Source organism: Triturus cristatus, chromosome 1_1 (genome assembly GCF_964204655.1).
Source record: "Triturus cristatus chromosome 1_1, aTriCri1.1, whole genome shotgun sequence".
NCBI classification, from domain to species: domain Eukaryota; kingdom Metazoa; phylum Chordata; class Amphibia; order Caudata; family Salamandridae; genus Triturus; species Triturus cristatus.
In genome coordinates this window covers 88,296,781-88,317,933 of record NC_140579.1, presented here as the reverse complement: position 1 = coordinate 88,317,933, position 21,153 = coordinate 88,296,781, and the positions used below count along the sequence as shown (strand labels likewise).

The 21,153-nt window shown below is 46.5% G+C and overlaps 1 protein-coding gene across 1 annotated transcript in view; it reads left to right on the top strand.

The window, feature by feature from the left end:
- LOC146869558 (E3 ubiquitin-protein ligase TRIM39-like) overlaps positions 1-21,153 on the top strand; it is a 183,008-nt gene that overhangs the window by 103,540 nt on the left and 58,315 nt on the right. The window contains exons 3-4 of the mRNA XM_085606123.1: positions 4,849-5,079; positions 20,203-20,225. Of these exons, the coding sequence (XP_085462249.1) occupies positions 4,849-5,079; positions 20,203-20,225 (254 nt within the window). The remainder of the gene's footprint in view (positions 1-4,848; positions 5,080-20,202; positions 20,226-21,153) is intronic.

Below are 21,153 nucleotides of genomic sequence, written 5' to 3'. Positions count from 1 at the left end.
CTGATAATGCTGCAGATCGGCGCATATAAATTCTCTCTACTTCCATAGATAGAGTAATTTCACAGTCACACGCACATACACTCATCATACGCTAGGGCCCATCACACCAACATACGTTCTATTACTCAATCTACACTGAATATATGAGAGAACTCCTAAATCAATCTGCATCTAAACTGAGGTCAATGTAACCTAATGATATTGTCTCTAGTCATGATTTAAACCAGTGGTTCCCAAACCTTTGACTCCTGAGGACCCCCATCGAGTCACCACTGGAAGCCGGGGACCCCCAAGCAATTTGTATGATTTAAATTTCAAACAATAAAACAGTAATTCGAAAACAAACACATGTGTGCACACAAAACAAATATTCAAATTACTAAGGATTTTAATATTTTATATTGAAAGAATTTGCAAAAAACGGGAAGGTTAGGGCTGCATTTCCGTGACTAACTTTTAAATGGTTTGCTTTATTTTGCAGTACGAGGCTCCTGCCAGTGCCAGACTGGAAACCCAAAGCAGCCCTGGCAAATGTTTTCAGACCAGTCCCCATACAGTGAACAGCAAGTGCAGTGAGTGAGCCTGACCACTACAAAGGGGGCTTTGGGAGGCTCTCCCCCAAGAAAATGTAGGAAACAATGGTGCATTCTACAACAAATGTATCATTATATATATTGAATTGTATCAGCTTTTAAAGAATAGTAAATGATGATATCACTATGCACCATGATACGACAAACTTTGTAGGGGTTCTTCAATGATTACCTTATTATCACCCTCCAACAGCGCCTCTTATCTCTCCATAGCCCCTCTGTCACTTGTAGGATGTCAGAGCACTTTTCATCACACACATATAGGGGCACATTTACAAGCCCCTTGTGCCACGGGTGTGTCCCGAAAAGTGACGCACCGGTGGCGTATTGTAGAGCCCCATATTTCCAAGCACAGGAAAAGCCACCTTGCATGACTTTTCCTGGTCTTGTAAATATGGCCCATTTGCACACAGCACTTTGCGTTGAAGGGGCGTTCCATGGGTGTTGCTGTGGGTGTTCCCACGCAACACCCATGAAACCAGACACGTTTCCAGACTTACTAGAAATCGTAAATCTGGAAATGTGTCTGAATGCTACGCCTCCCCAGCGGAGGCATTGGGAGGCGCAACAAGGAGAAATGTATTTACTTCTCCTCGTTTTGTTCCTCTTTCTATGCGTGTTGCATTCTGCAGCACGCATAGAAAGAGGAAATCACCTCTGGTGATTGCTTATGTACAGGAGGGTGTCCCTTCCTGCACATAAACAATCAGTAAAACAATGAAGTTTTGCAAGTTCTATGTGTGCTAATGCAGCACACTTAGAAGTTGAAAAACTGCATTTCTGATTTTGTGCAGGAAGGGACCCTTGGGTGCAGGCATCCTTGCACCATGGTGCATGGGTGCCTGTGCAGGCGTATGGCAGCAGTTTGTGCCTCAGCTCAAGAGGAAGCGCAGATATCCGACATATTGTTGTAAATATGTTGCATCCCTGTGCTTTGAAAGCGACCAAATGGCTTACGGCACACACTGAGTCACTTTCCTAGCAAATCTGCCCCATAGAGACAATGATTCATACATGTAAATCAGTGTATAGAAAATGTTACATAGGCAAATGTGACTACAAGGTGTAGGATTCACATGTCATTCATAATGGTAGGCATTTTTAAAGAGTGCTTGGTCTGGAGAAGCACAAACTCAGGGTTCAGAACATAACACAGTGGTAAGCATTGACTTTAACAATAAAAATGTATTTCCACCCAAATAAACCTTTTTAGCAGCATCAATATAATGAAAGACTTAGAAAAACATGTTTCGAACTTGTAATATGCAGTTTGCAAGCAGCTCTTTGATGACAGTTGATAGGTCACTGTGCTAGATTACGATTGTCACTTATGAACTGCACATTAACAAAATCATCTCTGTGACAAAATCAGTAACCCACTAACCTATGAACATAAAACACTTTTTTTAAATGCATGCTACACGTTCTTTGCAGTAGGCATATTAACCCTCTGTGCTACATTAAATAGGTCAAAGCTGCCGCTGGACAACACTCTCATCTCTCTCCAGCAGGGACATTAATCACTGACATTTTCTTGACACTTTTATTGTTGCTGGAAAACTGCTAATTCTACAAGGAACTTTGTTGTGCTTTAAAAATTGCTGCCTGAGGACCCCCTTGGAATGTGTCACGGACCCCTGGGGGTCCGCGGACCACAGTTTGGGAAACACTGATTTAAACAATAATAATCACATTAGAGAAGTCAATAAATGACAAAGAAATAACCACCCGACACTGTAATTCAAACAAAAGGTTATTTATCTAAAATTAGTTCAAATGAAAGTCAATCAATAGCAAAATCATCATTCTCATAGTTACCTATTCTAGCTAAATGTCATAATTGGATCAGGACAGGTCTCTCAGTAAAGTCTCCAGAGTCGCCGTCCTCTCAATCAGCATCGATCCTCACAAGCATAAATTCAGGAAGAAGTGGCGTAAACCCCTCTCTAGTCTAGAAATATTTATACTGAAAATTAACATACTAAAGTTACAAACAAACTCTAAACATCCGTTGAGCCATTGAGCAGAGCGAGCAGGAAAGGATGTATACTCGCAACAATTAGAAAACCTCCGCTCACAAAAATCACAAAAATAAAAAGACGGAAGAAGGAAACTCAAACTAGAAAACGATACATTCATGAATGCTCTTCCTCGGAACCATAGCGAAGCCACCGCAAGTTATCATAAGTTCATTGTGGCTTTATCCTTTTCCAAGGGCAATTGGCAGCAAGCCTGGAGTTGCTGTCCTCACGGAAAGTTTTAATTCAGCCAGAAGCCATGGTCAGGTGACTTTCAACCATGTTCAGCAAGGCCTCTCGTCACATTTCAATCACTCGAGTGCAGGCTGTGAATAGCGGCCATATTGGTTTAGGCCAAAACGGACCATCTTAATTAGAAGAAACATAAAACAACGTTACTACATTGTAATAATTATACAGTGTTAATTCCCACTAATACCCTTATGTGTATGTAATTATCTAGCCGTCTGCAACATAAAGAAGCATTTTAAAAGCGTATTATTTCAAAGCGCAAACACATAACAAATAGCACTTTAGCCATACACATTTAATTAATCTGCTCACCAACTTAGTTCACGTATTAATTAAGCAACATGAATGCATTCCTGCGTGTAATTCTTTCATTAGTAATGTTGATTAATCAAGACTTTAAACAAAATTAGTAATTAATGATTATAAATCAGTAATTTTAATCATAACATATAGACAAAACTGAAGCTTAAATCGCAATAAATTTTCAATAGAAAACTCTGCTCCAGCAATAACACACAGGCTCCCGCTCTAAGCCACAGTGTGACATACCTAACCTGATAACACACAGCTCCTGCTCTAAGCCACAGTGTGACATACCTCACCTGATAACACACAGGCTCCTGCTCTAGGTCACAGCATGACATACCTCACCTGATAACACACAGGCTCCTGCTCTAAGCTACAGTGTGACAAACCTCACCTGATAACACACAGGCTCCCGCTCTAAGCCACAGTGTCACATACCTCACCTGATAACACACAGGCTCCCGCTCTAAGTCACAGAGTGACATACCTCACCTGATAACACACAGCTCCTGCTCTAAGCCACAGTGTGACATACCTCACCTGATAACACACAGGCTCCTGCTCTAGGTCACAGTGTGACATACCTCACCTGATAACACACAGGCTCCTGCTCTAAGCCACAGTGTGACATACCTCACCTGATAACACACAGGCTCCTAGCTACAGTGCGACATACTTCAGCTGATAACACACAGGCTCCTGCTCTAAGCCACAGTGTCACATACCTCACCTGACAACACACAGGCTCCTGCTCCAAGTGACAGTGTGTCATTCCTCACCTGATAACACACAGGCTCCTAGCTACAGTGTGACATACCTCACCTGATAACATACAGGCTCCTGCTCTAAGCCACAGTGTGACAAACCTCACCTGATAACACACAGGCTCCTGCTCTAAGCTACAGTGTGACATACCTCACCTGACAACACACAGGCTCCTGCTCTAAGCCACAGAGTGACACATCTCACCTGATAACACACAGGCTCCTATCTTGGTATAGGACAAGATTTCTAATCATCCTCCTCACCCATCTTCTATAGGAATTGCTGAATTTCCGAAAGAAACTAGTGCAGTAACATTGATTTTATCTGGTAGTTCTCCATTCAACAACAGAATACACATAATTTTTTTATGATTCTGAACGGGAAATAACCACATCAGTGATTCCTCATCAGTCTGAATGAGAGCCTTAGTAGGACACACCCTCTGCGTCTCCTTCTGAGCGAACATTTCCAGTGTCCTGGCAGGACAGGAGCAGCCTGCACACCACCTACATCCTCTCTTTCATCCCAAGGGCTCAAACTTCCTGCCCCCCTCATTTAAATTCATTTGTGCTAGTTACATCCACTCACACTTGACATCAGCCAGTCTCCACTCAGCCTGTCTCTGGGTCTTTGACTGTCTCTGCCTGTGGTGGGTTCGCTTCCTTGCACTTTCTTCATGGATCTAACTTCTCTGCAGCCTCACAAATTCTGACCTCCCCACAGTTTGTGAGGTGTCTGAGGCAGGAGTGGGAGAAGGATGTAAGGCAGTAAAAGTGAAGGTAGTAAGAGGCTGCAGTTCAGAAATTGGGAGAAGCATGCTAGTTTTCTGATTTTTTAAAGTAGCTACTAACCCCTCGACCCTCCCCCTGAACTTTTTAATATCTAACCAGCTTTTGTGTCTTTGCTTATGACAGGACAAGTTAAGAACTGAGAAGAATAAAATTGAATCTGGGTTTGAAAAACTGCGGCAACTCCTGAAAGAACATGAGCAAACACTTTGTGAAAAACTGGAGGAGATGGAGAAGAAAATTACCATGGTAGAAAATGCAAATATCACCAAACTGTCCAATCAAATCACCTCTCTCAACGCCCTGATAACAGTAATAGAAAAGAAGTGTGAGGAGCCAGCGTGGGAACTCCTGAAGGTGAGAGATCAATCAATCAATCTACCTGGATTTGTAGAGCACGGCTAATCGCCCGTGAGGGTATCCAGGCTGGGATCTTGCTGGGATCAGTTGAAATGCCAGGTCTCGATTCCTTTTCTGAAATCAGGGAGAGAGGATGATGTTCGGTGGTGCAGGGGAGCTCGTTCCAGGACTTTGTAGTGAGGTAGGAGAGGGAACATCCTCCACTGTTGCTTCGGTGGATGTGGAGAGTGTGAGCGAGGGCGAGGGAGGTGAAGGGCAGGTGTCTGGTGGGTTGGTGGAAGTTCAGGCGTTGGTTGATGTATACTGGTCCTTGGTCGTGGGTGGCCTCATAGGCGTCGGTCAACATCTTGAATTGGGATCTTTTCTGGATGGAGAGCCAGTGGAGGCTCCTGAGTTGGGGGGGATATGGTTCCTCCCGGGGGAGGTCCAGGATGAGTCTGGCAGGTGAGTTCTGTATCATCTGGAGTCTCTTCAGGAGTTGGATGATGAGTCCTGCGTAGAACGCGCTGCCGTAGTCCAGCCAGCTGGTGACTTGAACTTGAGTAACAGCTTACCTGGTGTTGATGGGGAGCCATCTGAAGATCTTTTGGAGCATGTGGAGGGTGAGGAATCAGACGGAGGAGACTGCATTGATCTGGTCTTTCATGGTGAGTTTGCTGTCCAGGGTGATGCTGAGGTTGCGTGTGCGGTCTGTCAGTGTGGGTGTGCGTCTGAGTTAGGAGGGCCATCAGGTGTCGTTCCACAGGGAGGTGTTATTCCCAGAATATCAGCACTTCCGTCTTATCCATGTTAAGCTTCAGACAGATGGTCTTCATCCAGTCGGTGACGCTCGTCATGCAGTTGTGGGAGTTGGCCCTGGTGGTGGAAGGGTTTTCTGTGAGTGAGAGGATGGGCAGCGTCTGTGTAGGATATGATGTTGAGGCCGTAGGTTCTGACGATGTCGACCAAAGGCGTCATGTACGTGTTGAACAGGGTTGGGCTGATTGAGCAGCCTTGAAGGACGCCGCAGATTATGTTCTTGGGTTCCGAAGAGGAGGGTGGTTGGAAGATCTTTTGGGTTCGTCCTGTGAGGAAGGATGTGATCCATTTGAGGGTGTCTCCCTGGATCCAGATGTGGTGGATTCTTTTGATGAGGGTGTCGTGAGATACGGTGTCGAACGCTGCTGAGAGGTTGAGAGGGATCACAGCCGCTGTCTCCCCATGGTTGAGGAGGGACCTGCTGTCATCAGTGGTCAGGGCAGTCTTGGTGCTGTGGTGGGCGTGGAAGGTAGTTTGGGAGGTGTCCAGCAGATTGCTGCTCTCCAGGTGCTCGTGAGTTGGTGATTGATCCCCTTCTCAAGGACTTTGGCTGCGAAGGGCAGCAGAGAGATGGGGCGGTAGTTCTTGAGTTTGCTGGGGTCGGCGGAGGCTATCTCGAGGAGCGGTCTGACCTCTACATGTTTCCATTGATCAGTAAAGGTGGCTGTGTTGATGAATACGTTGAGAATAGAGGTGGTGGGGGCAGGGGTCTGTGGGTGCTCCAGAGTGGATGGAGTTCATGGTGGCTGTGGTGCTCTGTGTGGTGAGTGGATGGTTGGGTGTGGCATCAGTTGACATGAGGAGGCTGTAGAGGTAGTTGTTAATGCAACACACCAGGCAATTCCAGTGAAAGTTATTAACATGGAAATGAAAGAGCAAATGGTGAAAAAAGCTGAGCCAGCATCTTTTCTAAGAAGTTTGAAAATATTTCTGTTCTAAAGCAGTTACTTTTTTCCGAGACAGATGGCCACTTACGTTTGCGTTCACCGATCTTTTGTTTGGTTGAACAGCTATATAGCTAGGCATTTGGAATAGATAATGACAAGCTCACTGTGTTTTTTTCCGCCCCAGATAAAGATTGCCACAGAAAATGCTTTAGTTTGAAGAAGAGTGACAATTATATATCACAAGTAACCCTTGGTCATATTACAGAGTGTGTGACATGAAAGTCTGCAAATTGCTGCCCGGCAGCACCAGAAATTTGATTTATAACTGGATTATCATGAAACCATGAACAGCAACCAAATTCCTCACCAATTTGGCTTCGGGTGGGATTAGAGTTATAAACCTCCTTAATCTGTCACTTTTGACAGTGATGCGCTGCTCAATTAGGATGATTCGTTTACAACCCAGAAGCTTCCTGAGAAATAGCTCCATGTATAGGGCATTAGATGAGGGTGACAGAGAGCATCCAGGACATCCCACCGAGGGTGAAGGAGAGCATCCCTCCGAGGGTGACAGAGAGCATCCCTCCGAGGGTGACGGAGAGCATCACTCGGAGATTGACAGAGAGCATGCAGAACATCCCACCGAGGGAGAATGGGAGCATCCTCCCAGAGGGCGATAGAGAGCATCCCCCGAGGGCGACAGGGAGCATCCCTCTGAGGGCAGCAGGGAGCATCCCTCCGAGGGTGGCAGAGAGCATCCCTCTCTGGTTCCACAGCCAGTTCTGAAACAGTCTAAGTTGAAGTGGATTATAATGACCATGACCTGTCAATGATGCTATAAACACGTAATTTACCAGTTAATCCAGGCACACGTTCAAATGCCATTTCTGCTTCTAGGCAAATAATAGATAGAAGAGCTATGATTCCCTGGGTGACCAATTTGGGAATCAAGCCCACCACCAGTGTAGCTAAAAGTTTGGCGTATAGTTTTGTGTGAGTGATGAGAAATGAAATGGTCCAGTAAGACCCACAGTCCAGGGGAGGCTCAGCCGTCTCACAAGAGAGGACCACTCTTGCCCCCTGCTAGGATGATGGACCTGGACCCATTGATATGACCTCGCGACTCAGTCTAGGATGCTGTCCCGTGACCTTTTGATGTAGCCTCTCTTACAGATACAGGAAGAGGACTCCTGACCTGGTGATGAACCTCTTGTGTCAGTTGAGGACGATGGCCCATGACCTGTTGGTGAACTCAAACGGTCCTATATGTTTGGCTTATCTGATGATCGTGGTCCTGCGCTTGCTACTTCCCACGAAGTCAGTAATTCTACTAACTTAGATTTTCAATAGACCGTACACAGATGTGGGGAGAAGTGCCCTACAACAGAAGGCTCCTCTATTCTATAGGCAGCCGAGAGCTCCTCTATTCTATAGGCAGCCTACAGCTCCTCTATTCTATAGGCAGCCTACAGCTCCTCTATTCTATAGGCAGCTGACACCTCCTCTGTTCTATAGGCAGCCTACAGCTCCTCTATTCTATAGGCAGCTGACAGCTCCTCTATTCTATAGGCAGCCTACAGCTTTTCTATTCTATAGGCAGCTGACAGCTCCTCTGTTCTATAGGCAGCCTACAGCTCCTCTATTCTATAGGCAGCCTACAGCTCCTCTATTCTATAGGCAGCCTATAGCTCCTCTATTCTATAGGCAGCTGACAACTCCTCTGTTCTATAGGCAGCCTACAGCTCCTCTATTCTATAGGCAGCTGACAGCTCCTCTATTCTATAGGCAGCCTACAGCTCTTCTATTCTATAGGCAGCTGACAGCTCCTCTATTCTATAGGCAGCCGAGAGCTCCTCTATTCTATAGGCAGCCGAGAGCTCCTCTATTCTATAGGCAGCCTACAGCTCCTCTATTCTATAGGCAGCCTACAGCTCCTCTATTCTATAGGCCGCCTACAGCTTTGCTTGCAGAGGTCCTTTCCAGGTTGCCCTTAACTGTAAGGAAGCGGCAGTCAGGCATCCTAGCTCTGGACCTGGTTCAATGTTTACAACTGTGAACCTCGTGTGCGCTGATTCACAACAAATGACTACACCTCGAGGACCAGCATTTGTGATATAATACTCTGTGACATCAGAGCTTTTAGGAAGAGCTGAACATAAGACTTTCATAGTAATTCATGACCATCAATGATGTAATGGTGTTTTAGGTTCCATATGATTCAGAAAAATATCTTTCTATTAAACATTGACTTTTTTTATACCTAAAAAACATGTTGTTTCTTATTTACATGTTTCTATAGCTCTAAATCTGGAGCTGGCTTCAGGGAGTTCTGACATTTTATTCATTGGCACAGACTGGTCAGGCTAAAGTCTTTGTCACTCAATCTTGGCAGGAAGAGAGAGTGGAGCTGGGTGTGCCGTGACAGAGAAATCTGAGGCGAAGGCTCAGAAGAGAGGCCTTCCCTCCCGGCTGCTGCACAGAACTGCATTAACTCTTCTGGCGATTAAGAATGCAGGAAGTGAACAGCGAACGACCTTCAGAGCATCCTTTGTCTCCCTCATTCCTTTCCGTTCACAGACGTCTGGTCCACTTCAAAGACCTGAAGAAGGTTTCCACAATCTACCTCCCTATCTGGCAGGCTCCCTCCATCCTCCATCATATGTACAATTCACACATAGGGGATACAACTCCTGTCCCCATACATTACATCGCAAAAGATGCACTCTGAGCTCACCCTAACCCCCACATGCAGCATGCATGTATCATGCACTGTCTCTGTTGGTCTCTAAGCGCTATAGATTACAGCATGTAGCTAAATTGTGACAAAGATTTTAGTGTATGAGACTCCATTAGGATAACTCACATCACTGCAGAGGTCCAAATACCTGTATTCAGAGCGTGACATACAGAGTGTTCATGGGAAGAAACCAACTTCCATTTGCCGCTCTAGCTGAGCTCTCACTGTGTGTCATATCATTTGTAGGTCGTGTAAAATGTCTCCTCTACGGGTGGATATCATTATAATATTATTTGAAGTTCTCCATGTGCTGGGTCATGTGACACAGTGCAGAATATAACAGACAATGCAGTGTCATGTGACCCCATTCAAAATATCACGGACTATGTCATGTGGCCTCATTCAGTAAATCCTACACTGCACTGCTTCATGTGATAACTTTCAGAATATCACAGATTGTGCCATGTGACTTGCTTTAGACAAACAGACTGTGTCATGTGAACTCATTCATATCACCCACTGCTATGTCATGTGACCAGGGACGTTGATTCTAGGAGTGGGCGGAAAACTCCGCTTCTTTGGCACAGTTTTTCCACATTCTGTGCTCTGCTTGGAGCATGGAGTTTGGCAAAAACCCTGCCTGCCGCCGGCAGAGCAGAGTTTGACGCCCGCCCTACCAACACTGCTCAAAAATCAATCCCATGTATGCGAGTGGGAAAACTAGCTGCCTGCATGGGCATTGTGGGCTTTGTGCATCTCTGAAATGCCCGAAAGCTGTAAGATGCCTGCACGTCCCCTTTCATTCTGGCGACAAAGCTGAATTCAGAATATAAAACTTCTGCTTCCACCAGTAACACTGGAGACGGTGCGGAAGTACGGCAGGATTGCTGTTGTTAGAGTATTACAGAGTTGTTACAGAGTGCCATAGCTGTTGGCCCGAGACAGGTTCACCTTCTCTTAATAAATAGGTAAGTGGTCCCCGCTTCCTCCTGATGCAATGCCTCCATAGGCCGCTACTTGCTCACATTGGATACTTCGTATTTTTTGTTATTATCTGCTGGTAAATATTATGCATAGTTTACACAGTCGCAACTTGGAAAATAACATCAGAGCATTGGAATTCTCTATAGGAGGGTGACGCAGGCAGCGGACGTGTGCGGAATAGATGCCCGACTGTCCCTCTTGCAAATCCTGCTCATTCTACAGTGGTAACTTTTTACTGCATGAAACCGTTGGTGCTGCCAGTAATCCGTGTACACCAGGGGTCTCCAACGTTTTCTGTAGAGAGAGCTACTTCCGATCAGCAAAATCATTGTGAGCTACTAAAGGCCGAGCAACTGGTGCATTGTTCCCAGGGTCCCCCCCTAGCACCTCCTAATAAAGTACCGCTCGCAAGTGGTCCCTCGGCACAAACCGGAGCCAGGAACCTATTTTACATCTCTCTCATTATTTTATTACAATTTATAATGCTTCCAGTGAGGGTTTTTAGGCGCTGTCCATAGGCCGCAGTCGATAGGAGATTAAGTCATTTGCCCAGAATCAGAGGATGTCGAGCCTACGCCGAGACTCGAACCTGGATCCCCACCTTCGAAGTCAGCAGCTCTGGCCCTTACCCCATACCCTCTCAGTCATTCAAATTCAATGAAATGTTCCTGACTCCGGTTTGTGGCCAGGAATGACTCTGATGACTTTATGTATTTAAAAATAAAAGATCCCTGTGAAACGCTGCTTTAATTTACATGATCAGGTCTCGAAAATTTTTAAAAATGCAGGTCTAGTGACTTGAATACTCTACTGAGAGTCTAGAGTGCAGCTAATAATTCAACAACACACACACACCTCAGCTGGCGCGTGGGGGTTTCCGAGATGGGATCTTGCGAGAGGGATGGGATACGAACACCCGAAACAACACTGGATGCTCACGTTTCCGGTTATCTCGAGACACAGAGTTGTGAACATGCACCACCCGCTCGCCCAACAGTCAGCCTGCACTGCCAAAAGATCGAGTATTTAAGTGACCTTTCCTGAGAACAGTATAATTTTTCTTTTAGTTTTATAGAGAGCAAACTCGACCCAAAGGTCTCAGAGCTCTTTACATGAGCACCAGTTGTGTTACAGACGAACACATTCATTTTGTTAGGCATTGAGAGATTATCTGATTTGCCCAGAATCACAGGATGTTGAGCATCCCTGCCGAGACCCAAACCCGGTTCCCCAGCTTCGAGGTTGACCGCTCTAGCTGTTAGGCCACATCCTGTCCCCTAATTATATCACACACCGGAATTGTGAACCTGCCACTATTGTTTAAGATGTGGGAGCTGGAGCGGATTCCAGGGTTGTGCAGGTGCCATCTAATATAAAAGCTATTAGCTATCGGGTGCTGTTGTTGGTTATTCATTTTGGATAGCACCCAGAAGGTCATGCTGCAGGGTGCTGAAGAGGAACCCCCCATCATGTCACTTGACTCTGAAGAGAACGGCACACTACACTGACAGAAACTCGCCAGCACAAACATGCAGACAAAAGGGCTTTTTTAAATGTATTAAGGTTTACATTAGACTTTTAGTTACCTGAATTCAACGATGAGCAACACGCGGAGGGGCTGCATGCATTTCAAGCTATAACATTTCCAGAGAATGGCATGGTGGAGAGGGGGCTCAGCCAGCTTCTGAAGCAGCTGATGCACTTCTGTTTCTAGAGAAAGCTTCACACCCACAGGCGCCGCACTAGCAAAGCAGCTGATGCACTTCTGTTGCTAGAGAAAGCTTCTCATCCACAGGCGCCGCACTAGCAAAGCAGCTGATGCACTTCTGTTTCCAGAGAAAGCTTCACATCCACAGGCGCCGCACTAGCAAAGCAGCTGATGCACTTCTGTTTCAAGAGAAAGCTTCACATCCACAGGTGCCGCACTAGCAAAGCAGCCGATGCACTTCTGTTTCAAGAGAAAGCTTCATATCCACAGGTGCCGCACTAGCAAAGCAGCCGATGCACTTCTGTTTCTAGAGAAAACTTCACCTTCACAGGTGCCGCACTAGCAAAGCAGCTGATGCACTTCTGTTGCTAGAGAAAGCTTCTCGTCCACAGGCGCCGCACTAGCAAAGCAGCTGATGCACTTCTGTTTCCAGAGAAAGCTTCACATCCACAGGCGCCGCACTAGCAAAGCAGCTGATGCACTTCTGTTTCTAGAGAAAGCTTCACATCCACAGGTGCCGCACTAGAAATGCAGCTGATGCACTTCTGTTTCAAGAGAAAGCTTCAAATCCACAGGCGCCGCACTAGCAAAGTAGCTGATGCACTTCTGTTTCTAGAGAAAGCTTCACATCCACAGGCGCCGCACTAGCAAAGCAGCTGATGCACTTCTGTTTCAAGAGAAAGCTTCACATCCACAGGTGCCGCACTAGCAAAGCAGCCGATGCACTTCTGTTTCAAGAGAAAGCTTCACATCCACAGGTGCCGCACTAGCAAAGCAGCCGATGCACTTCTGTTTCTAGAGAAAACTTCACCTTCACAGGTGCCACACTAGCAAAGCAGCCGATGCACTTCTGTTTCAAGAGAAAGCTTCACATCCACAGGCGCCGCACTAGCAAAGCAGCTGATGCACTTCTGTTTCTAGAGAAAGCTTCACATCCACAGGCGCTGCACTAGCAAAGCAGCTGATGCACTTCTGTTTCAGGAGAAAGCTTCACATCCACAGGTGTCGCACTAGCAAAGCAGCTGATGCACTTCTGTTTCAAGAGAAAACTTCACATCCACAGGCACCGCACTAGCAACGCAGCTGATGCACTTCTGTTTCTAGAGAAAGCTTCACATCCACAGGCGCCGCACTAGCAAAGCAGCTGATGCACTTCTGTTTCTAGAGAAAGCTTCACATCCACAGGCGCCGCACTAGCGATGCAGCTGATGCACTTCTGTTTCTAGAGAAAGCTTCACATCCAAAGGCGCCGCACTAGCAAAGCGGCTGATGCACCTCTGTTTCTGGAGAAAGCTTCACATCCACAGGCGCCGCACTAGCAAAGCAGCCGATGCACTTCTGTTTCTAGAAAAAGCTTCACATCCACAGGCGCTGCACTAGCAAAGCGGCTGATGCACTTCTGTTTCTGGAGAAAGCTTTACATCCACAGGCGCCGCACTAGCAAAGCAGCTGATGCACTTCTGTTTCCTGAGAAAGCTTCATATCCACAGGCGCCGCACTAGCAAAGCAGCTGATGCACTTCTGTTTCTGGAGAAAGCTTCACATCCACAGGCGCCACACTAGCAAAGCAGCTGGTGCATTTCTGTTTCCAGAGAAAGCTTCACATCCACAGGCGCCGCACTAGCAAAGCAGGTGATGCATTTCTGTTTCTAGAGAAAGCTTCACATCCACAGGCGCCGCACTAGCAAAGCGGCTGATGCACCTCTGTTTCTGGAGAAAGCTTCACATCCACAGGCGCCGCACTAGCAAAGCAGCTGATGCACTTCTGTTCCTAGAGAAAGCTTCACATCCACAGGCATTGCACTAGCAAAGCAGCTGATGCACTTCTGTTTCAAGAGAAAGCTTCACATCCACAGGTGCCACACTAGCAAAGCAGCTGATGCACTTCTGTTTCCAGAGAAAGCTTCACATCCACAGGCGCCGCACTAGCAAAGCAGCTGATGCACTTCTGTTTCTACAGAAAGCTTCACATCCACAGGTGCCGCACTAGCAAAGCAGCTGATGCACTTCTGTTTCAAGAGAAAGCTTCAAATCCACAGGCGCCGCACTAGCAAAGTAGCTGATGCACTTCTGTTTCTAGAGAAAGCTTCACATCCACAGGCGCCGCACTAGCAAAGCAGCCGATGCACTTCTGCTTCAAGAGAAAGCTTCACATCCACAGGTGCCGCACTAGCAAAGCAGCCGATGCACTTCTGTTTCAAGAGAAAGCTTCACATCCACAGGTGCCGCACTAGCAAAGCAGCTGATGCACTTCTGTTTCAAGAGAAAGCTTCACATCCACAGGCGCCGCACTAGCAAAGCAGCTGATGCAGTTCTGTTTCTAGTGAAAGCTTCACATCCACAGGCGCTGCACTAGCAAAGCAGCTGATGCACTTCTGTTTCAAGAGAAAGCTTCACATCCACAGGCGCCGCACTAGCAAAGCAGCTGATGCACTTCTGTTTCTAGAGAACGCTTCACCACCACAGGCGCCGCACTAGCAAAGCAGCTGATGCACTTCTGTTTCCAGAGAAAGCTTCACACCCACAGGCGCCACACTAGCAAAGCAGCTGATGCACTTCTGTTTCTAGAGAAAGCTTCACATCCACAGGTGCCGCACTAGAAATGCAGCTGATGCACTTCTGTTTCAAGAGAAAGCTTCAAATCCACAGGCGCCGCACTAGCAAAGTAGCTGATGCGCTTCTGTTTCTAGAGAAAGCTTCACATCCACAGGCGCCGCACTAGCAAAGCAGCTGATGCACTTCTGCTTCAAGAGAAAGCTTCACATCCACAGGCGCTGCACTAGCAAAGCAGCTGATGCACTTCTGTTTCAAGAGAAAGCTTCACATCCACAGGCGCCGCACTAGCAAAGCAGCTGATGCATTTCTGTTTCAAGAGAAAGCTTCACATCCACAGGCGCCGCACTAGCAAAGCAGCTGATGCATTTCTGTTTCCAGAGAAAGCTTCACATCCACAGGCGCCGCACTAGCAAAGCAGGTGATGCATTTCTGTTTCTAGAGAAAGCTTCACATCCACAGGCGCCGCACTAGCAAAGCGGCTGATGCACCTCTGTTTCTGGAGAAAGCTTCACATCCACAGGTGCCGCACTAGCAAAGCAGCTGATGCACTTCTGTTCCTAGAGAAAGCTTCACATCCACAGGCATTGCACTAGCAAAGCAGCTGATGCACTTCTGTTTCGAGAGAAAGCTTCACATCCACAGGCGCCGCACTAGCAAAGCAGCTGATGCACTTCTGTTTCTAGGGAAAGCTTCACATCCACTGGCGCCGCACTAGCAAAGCAGCCGATGCACTTCTGTTTCTAGAGAAAGCTTCACATCCACAGGCGCCGCACTAGCAAAGCAGCCGATGCACTTCTGTTTCAAGAGAAAGCTTCACATCCACAGGCGCTGCACTAACAAAGCAGCTGATGCACTTCTGTTTCTAGAGAAAGCTTCGCATCCACAGGCGCCGCACTAGCAAAGCAGCTGATGCACTTCTGTTTCAAGAGAAAGCTTCACATCCACAGGCGCCGCACTAGCAAAGCAGCTGATGCACTTCTGTTTCTAGAGAACGCTTCACCACCACAGGCGCCGCACTAGCAAAGCAGCTGATGCACTTCTGTTTCCAGAGAAAGCTTCACACCCACAGGCGCCACACTAGCAAAGCAGCTGATGCACTTCTGTTCCTAGAGAAAGCTTCACATCCACAGGCATTGCACTAGCAAAGCAGCTGATGCACTTCTGTTTCAAGAGAAAGCTTCAAATCCACAGGCGCCGCACTAGCAAAGCAGCAGATGCACTTCTGTTTCTAGAGAAAGCTTCACATCCACAGGCGCCGCACTAGCAAAGCAGCAGATGCACTTCTGTTTCTAGAGAAAGCTTCACATCCACAGGCGCTGCACTAGCAAAGCAGCTGATGCACTTCTGTTTCAAGAGAAAGCTTCACATCCACAGGCGCCGCACTAGCAAAGCAGCTGATGCATTTCTGTTTCCAGAGAAAGCTTCACATCCACAGGCGCCGCACTAGCAAAGCAGGTGATGCATTTCTGTTTCTAGAGAAAGCTTCACATCCACAGGCGCCGCACTAGCAAAGCGGCTGATGCACCTCTGTTTCTGGAGAAAGCTTCACATCCACAGGCGCCGCACTAGCAAAGCAGCTGATGCACTTCTGTTCCTAGAGAAAGCTTCACATCCACAGGCATTGCACTAGCAAAGCAGCTGATGCACTTCTGTTTCGAGAGAAAGCTTCACATCCACAGGCGCCGCACTAGCAAAGCAGCTGATGCACTTCTGTTTCTAGGGAAAGCTTCACATCCACTGGCGCCGCACTAGCAAAGCAGCCGATGCACTTCTGTTTCTAGAGAAAGCTTCACATCCACAGGCGCCGCACTAGCAAAGCAGCCGATGCACTTCTGTTTCAAGAGAAAGCTTCACATCCACAGGCGCTGCACTAACAAAGCAGCTGATGCACTTCTGTTTCTAGAGAAAGCTTTGCATCCACAGGCGCCGCACTAGCAAAGCAGCTGATGCACTTCTGTTTCCAGCGAAAGCTTCACATCCACAGGCGCCGCACTAGCAAAGCAGCTGATGCACTTCTGTTTCTAGAGAAAGCTTCACTTCCACAGGCGCTGCACAAGCAAAGCAACTGATGCACTTCTGTTTCCAGAGAAAGCTTAACATCCACAGGTGCCGCACTAGCAAAGCAGCCGATGCACTTCTGTTTCTAGAGAAAACTTCACCTTCACAGGTGCCACACTAGCAAAGCAGCCGATGCACTTCTGTTTCAAGAGAAAGCTTCACATCCACAGGCGCCGCACTAGCAAAGCAGCCGATGCACTTCTGTTTCAAGAGAAAGCTTCACATCCACAGGCGCCGCACTAGCAAAGCAGCTGATGCACTTCTGTTTCTAGAGAAAGCTTCACATCCACAGGCGCCGCACTAGCAAAGCAGCCGATGCACTTCTGTTGCCAGAGAAAGCTTCACATCCACAGGCGCCGCACTAGCAATGCAGCTGATGCACTTCTGTTTCTAGAGAAAGCTTCACATCCACAGGCGCCACACTAGCAAAGCAGCTGATGCACTTCTGTTTCTAGAGAAAGCTTCACACCCACAGGCGCCACACTAGCAAACCTACATTATTCAAGTGCTGCAGACTGAGTCGCTGCACGCGGGGGCTGGCAGAGGCACTGTACACACATCCCCCCTTGTTTATCAGCCAATGGGAAGCAGCCAACATGGACTGGAAGCACACCAGTCTCTGTCAGTGGGCAGTGTGACGTCACTCGCTCTGCTCCACCCCTCCCCAGCAAAGCTTAGTAGCCAATGGAATCAGTTGGTGTGTGCGACAGCGGGCAAGAATGGATAAGAGGCCAAAAAGGCCTAAAAATAAACAAAATTGCAATTTCAGGATATAAAGGTGGGGTCAGGTTGCGAGCTACGAACAGGATGTCAGTGAGCTACCTTGTTGCAGACCCCTGCTTCAAATGTTTGTTGATTTTCTCCCCCATAATTTTAGATAGTAATTTCATTAACCATTAACCAACATACGACCACAGGACGCTTGCTTATCATTAAACATTTATCATCCTGAAGTCCTACTGTAATGAACCAACATAGGCCCACTGGACGCTTGTTTATTATTCTGAAATTTTACCATCCTGAACTCGTACTGTATTACCGTTTTAGTGTCGCTTTGCCTTCCAAGATCGTCACCGAGGCTGCATGGTTCACTTAAATGATGAAGTCTACATTTTACCAATCAGAAAATGTATATTTTTGTGCCTTACTCATCTGGCTTCCTCTTGTTATTTTATTTTTCATTCCTCTTTTGTTTATCTCTCTACACCCTGTAATTTCATGGCCCGTTTTCATGATGTTTTTTACCATATTCTGAACATCTTCTCAGGTATCTCTTATGTCTGTTAATCAGGTTAATTTTCTGTTTTAAGAAGACATTAATCCTGTAAAATAGTTTATTACCATATCCGTTGCTACACCCGGGGCTGGGCATGATGATGAGGCGGTAACAGTAGAGCGACTGAAGGAAAGGCAGCAAGGGATAGAAAATGACCCATCACTGCATGGCTCCATAATAAAGCCATGCTGTGATTGGCCATGTCCTTCTGTAAAGCCAAACCTGGTGCCTCCAGGACTAGGCCTACACTTCGCCTCTTGAGCCAATCCAGAAGCTGCTTCACAGCATAAGAGCAGCGTTGGGATTGGCTGGAGCAGGCAAAGTCAGCGCTCCTTAGGAGACCGGGGAGGCTGCAGATGTGATCCCTGACTCACTAAAGTTGTGCAGGTAGGAGAGGCCTTATGTGCGCATGTCGGGTTAGTCGTAGTTAGACACCCATTCACCCTGACATGCTCACTTGCACATCTTTAGACCCAGACACTCTTCCGGTGACGTCTATAATGATGCCCTGCCCCCCGCCCACTCATAAATTGAAAGTCTGCTGCTTGCAATGTGCAGCCGGCTCACGGCTGTAATATAAGCACCGTGGCCAGTAATATAAACTTTATAAATGCATCTTAGGGTCCAGGAGGGCAGCAATTACAGGGCGGCAATGCCCCCCTAGATAAACCGCCGCTAGGCAGAATTACATCTAGTACATCAGGACTAGAATTTTGTGATTGTTGCCCCCCATATTTCATGGTTTTCCTCCCTTATGCCAAGAAGCATCTCCAATGAGCTAGTGCCAGTATTTTGTCACAGTTACCCCCTATGCCAACAATTGCCTACTGTGTGCCAGTAGCAGTGGTTTTCACAGGTGCCTGTTCATGTCTCCAGTTGGCTTAAGTGTGCCAGAAGCAGTGGTTTTCACAGGTGCCTGCCCATGCCGACAATTGCCTCCAGTGTGGCAGTAGCAGTGGTTTTCACAGGTGCCTGACCATGCCTACAATTGCCTCCAGTAATCCAGCAGTAGACGTTTTCTATGTGTCCCTCTATAAGCCACAAATTACCTTCAGTACGTAAGGGCCAATGGCAGACTAGCAAGCATTACATCATATTCTCACTCACATTTACTCAGCCGCACTCAATCATTCATTCTCACTCAGTCTACCTCACTCTCACTCATTTTTACTCTGACTCCAACATACTTACTCATACTCACTTGCTCTAACTGTCATTCTCACACACTCTGTATCACTCATTCTCTCTCCTTCATTCACACTCACTCCAACTCCTACTCACTCATACTTTTTCACTTGTGCACTCACTCTTATTGTCACTCATTCTGACTCTCATGATCACTGCCACTCATTCTCACTTATTCTCACTCACTACCTTTTAGTGCCCTTCACACACTACCTGTCACTGACACTCACTTTTACTTACAAACACTCATGCTCACACGTACAAACACACTCACAAACAGACAACCACACTCCGATCCCCAAGCACGTCCCCTACATACATTTAAAAGCATTTTTTTATTTAAGACATCTGCTACAGAAGTTCTCATTCTAGATCCTCGTGCCCCATTTTTTACTACACTAAAAGTGAATAATAATCTATTATTCACTATTAATTTAATATAAAATTGGCTGAAAACAAAGGGGGAGAACTACTCCCATAAGGGCGAGCGTCCGCTGTGTTCTCGGTACTCATTTTGCTACCTCTGAAGCCAGAGGTCGCACAAGCAGTGCCAGGGGTCACAAGGGGCAAGCCAGGAGTCACAGGTGCGACCCCTGTCCATGCATGTGACCCTTTTGCGAACATCATACAATGTGTCAGGTGACTCCATTCAGAATATCAGAATGTGCTGGGTTTTTGTGACCCCATTCAGAATTACACTGTGCTATGTCATTACCATTCTGAAGATCAGTTTCTGTTATATCATGTGACCTCATTTAGAATCACTCATTCTGTGCTTAGTCATGCGATACCCCAGAATGTGCTGTGTCATGTGACCCCAGTCACTGGTTTTTAACCATAGATAGAAGTGTGTCACTTCTTAAAATACTACCAAAACTTTAACATCTCCTGTGGAAACTGATTTCTCTGTATTTCTTTCTCTATTTTTCAGGATGTCAGAAGCACCCTAAGCAGGTAAGGCTGGTTTATTATCCTCCTGTCAGTGTGTAAGGAACAGGTCTCACTGCTGCAGTGTGAATGTCACTGCTGAGCTCACACAAAGTGTTAGGAGACTTTCAGACCCTCATAAAATCACTTCACATTCTGAAAAATACCTTTAAGTCCTCAGACTCCCCATAAAACTTAATTTCTCAGTAAACTCCCCTGTGTCATTAGGAAACCCTTACATTTTCATAAATCCCTGCGAGTTGTCAGAAGACTCCTGTGAGTCCTGAAATAATTGCAACAAAAATGAGTTGCTGTCCTCACAAAACCTATTTGCATCTTTAAAGCTTAACTGAAGTCCTAAGAAAAGTAACCTGAACACACAGAAAACGCAAGCACATTCTGGAAAGATCTCTTTACGTTTTACTCAAATCAGAGTTGTGCAAAAACTAAGTCAAAATTTCCTAATTATACAAACACAAATGGTGGCTCTGCTCACAACAACTGCAGATCCAATTTTCAGCACTATTGTCAGGGATGTTGGATCATACACATATAACTTCATGTGGGGTAGAGGTGCTACCATGGGACGGCAGACACCCTGCCACCTAGGGTGTTCGCCTGCTTAGGACAATGTCCTTGGCAAAAAATATACACAATAATAAGTACTAGAGCACACGTAGAAAGGCCATTTAATAAAGAAAGTAGTCCTAATGTGAAGTCCATCAAATTATTTGCCCTTTTTTGTGAAGTTATCTTATTTCATTTGTAGTTTCCACAATGTTTGGTTTATATATAATCAGGAACAGCCAATATCTGGTCTATACGAGCAAAAGCAGCCGACACGTGTTTCGCCCCTTGGACCCTTTCAAGGCTGCAGAAAATATACATACATTGGTATGGAACATCATCTCTCATGAAATCGTATACGTAAAATTCATATGTGTCAACCTCAGAT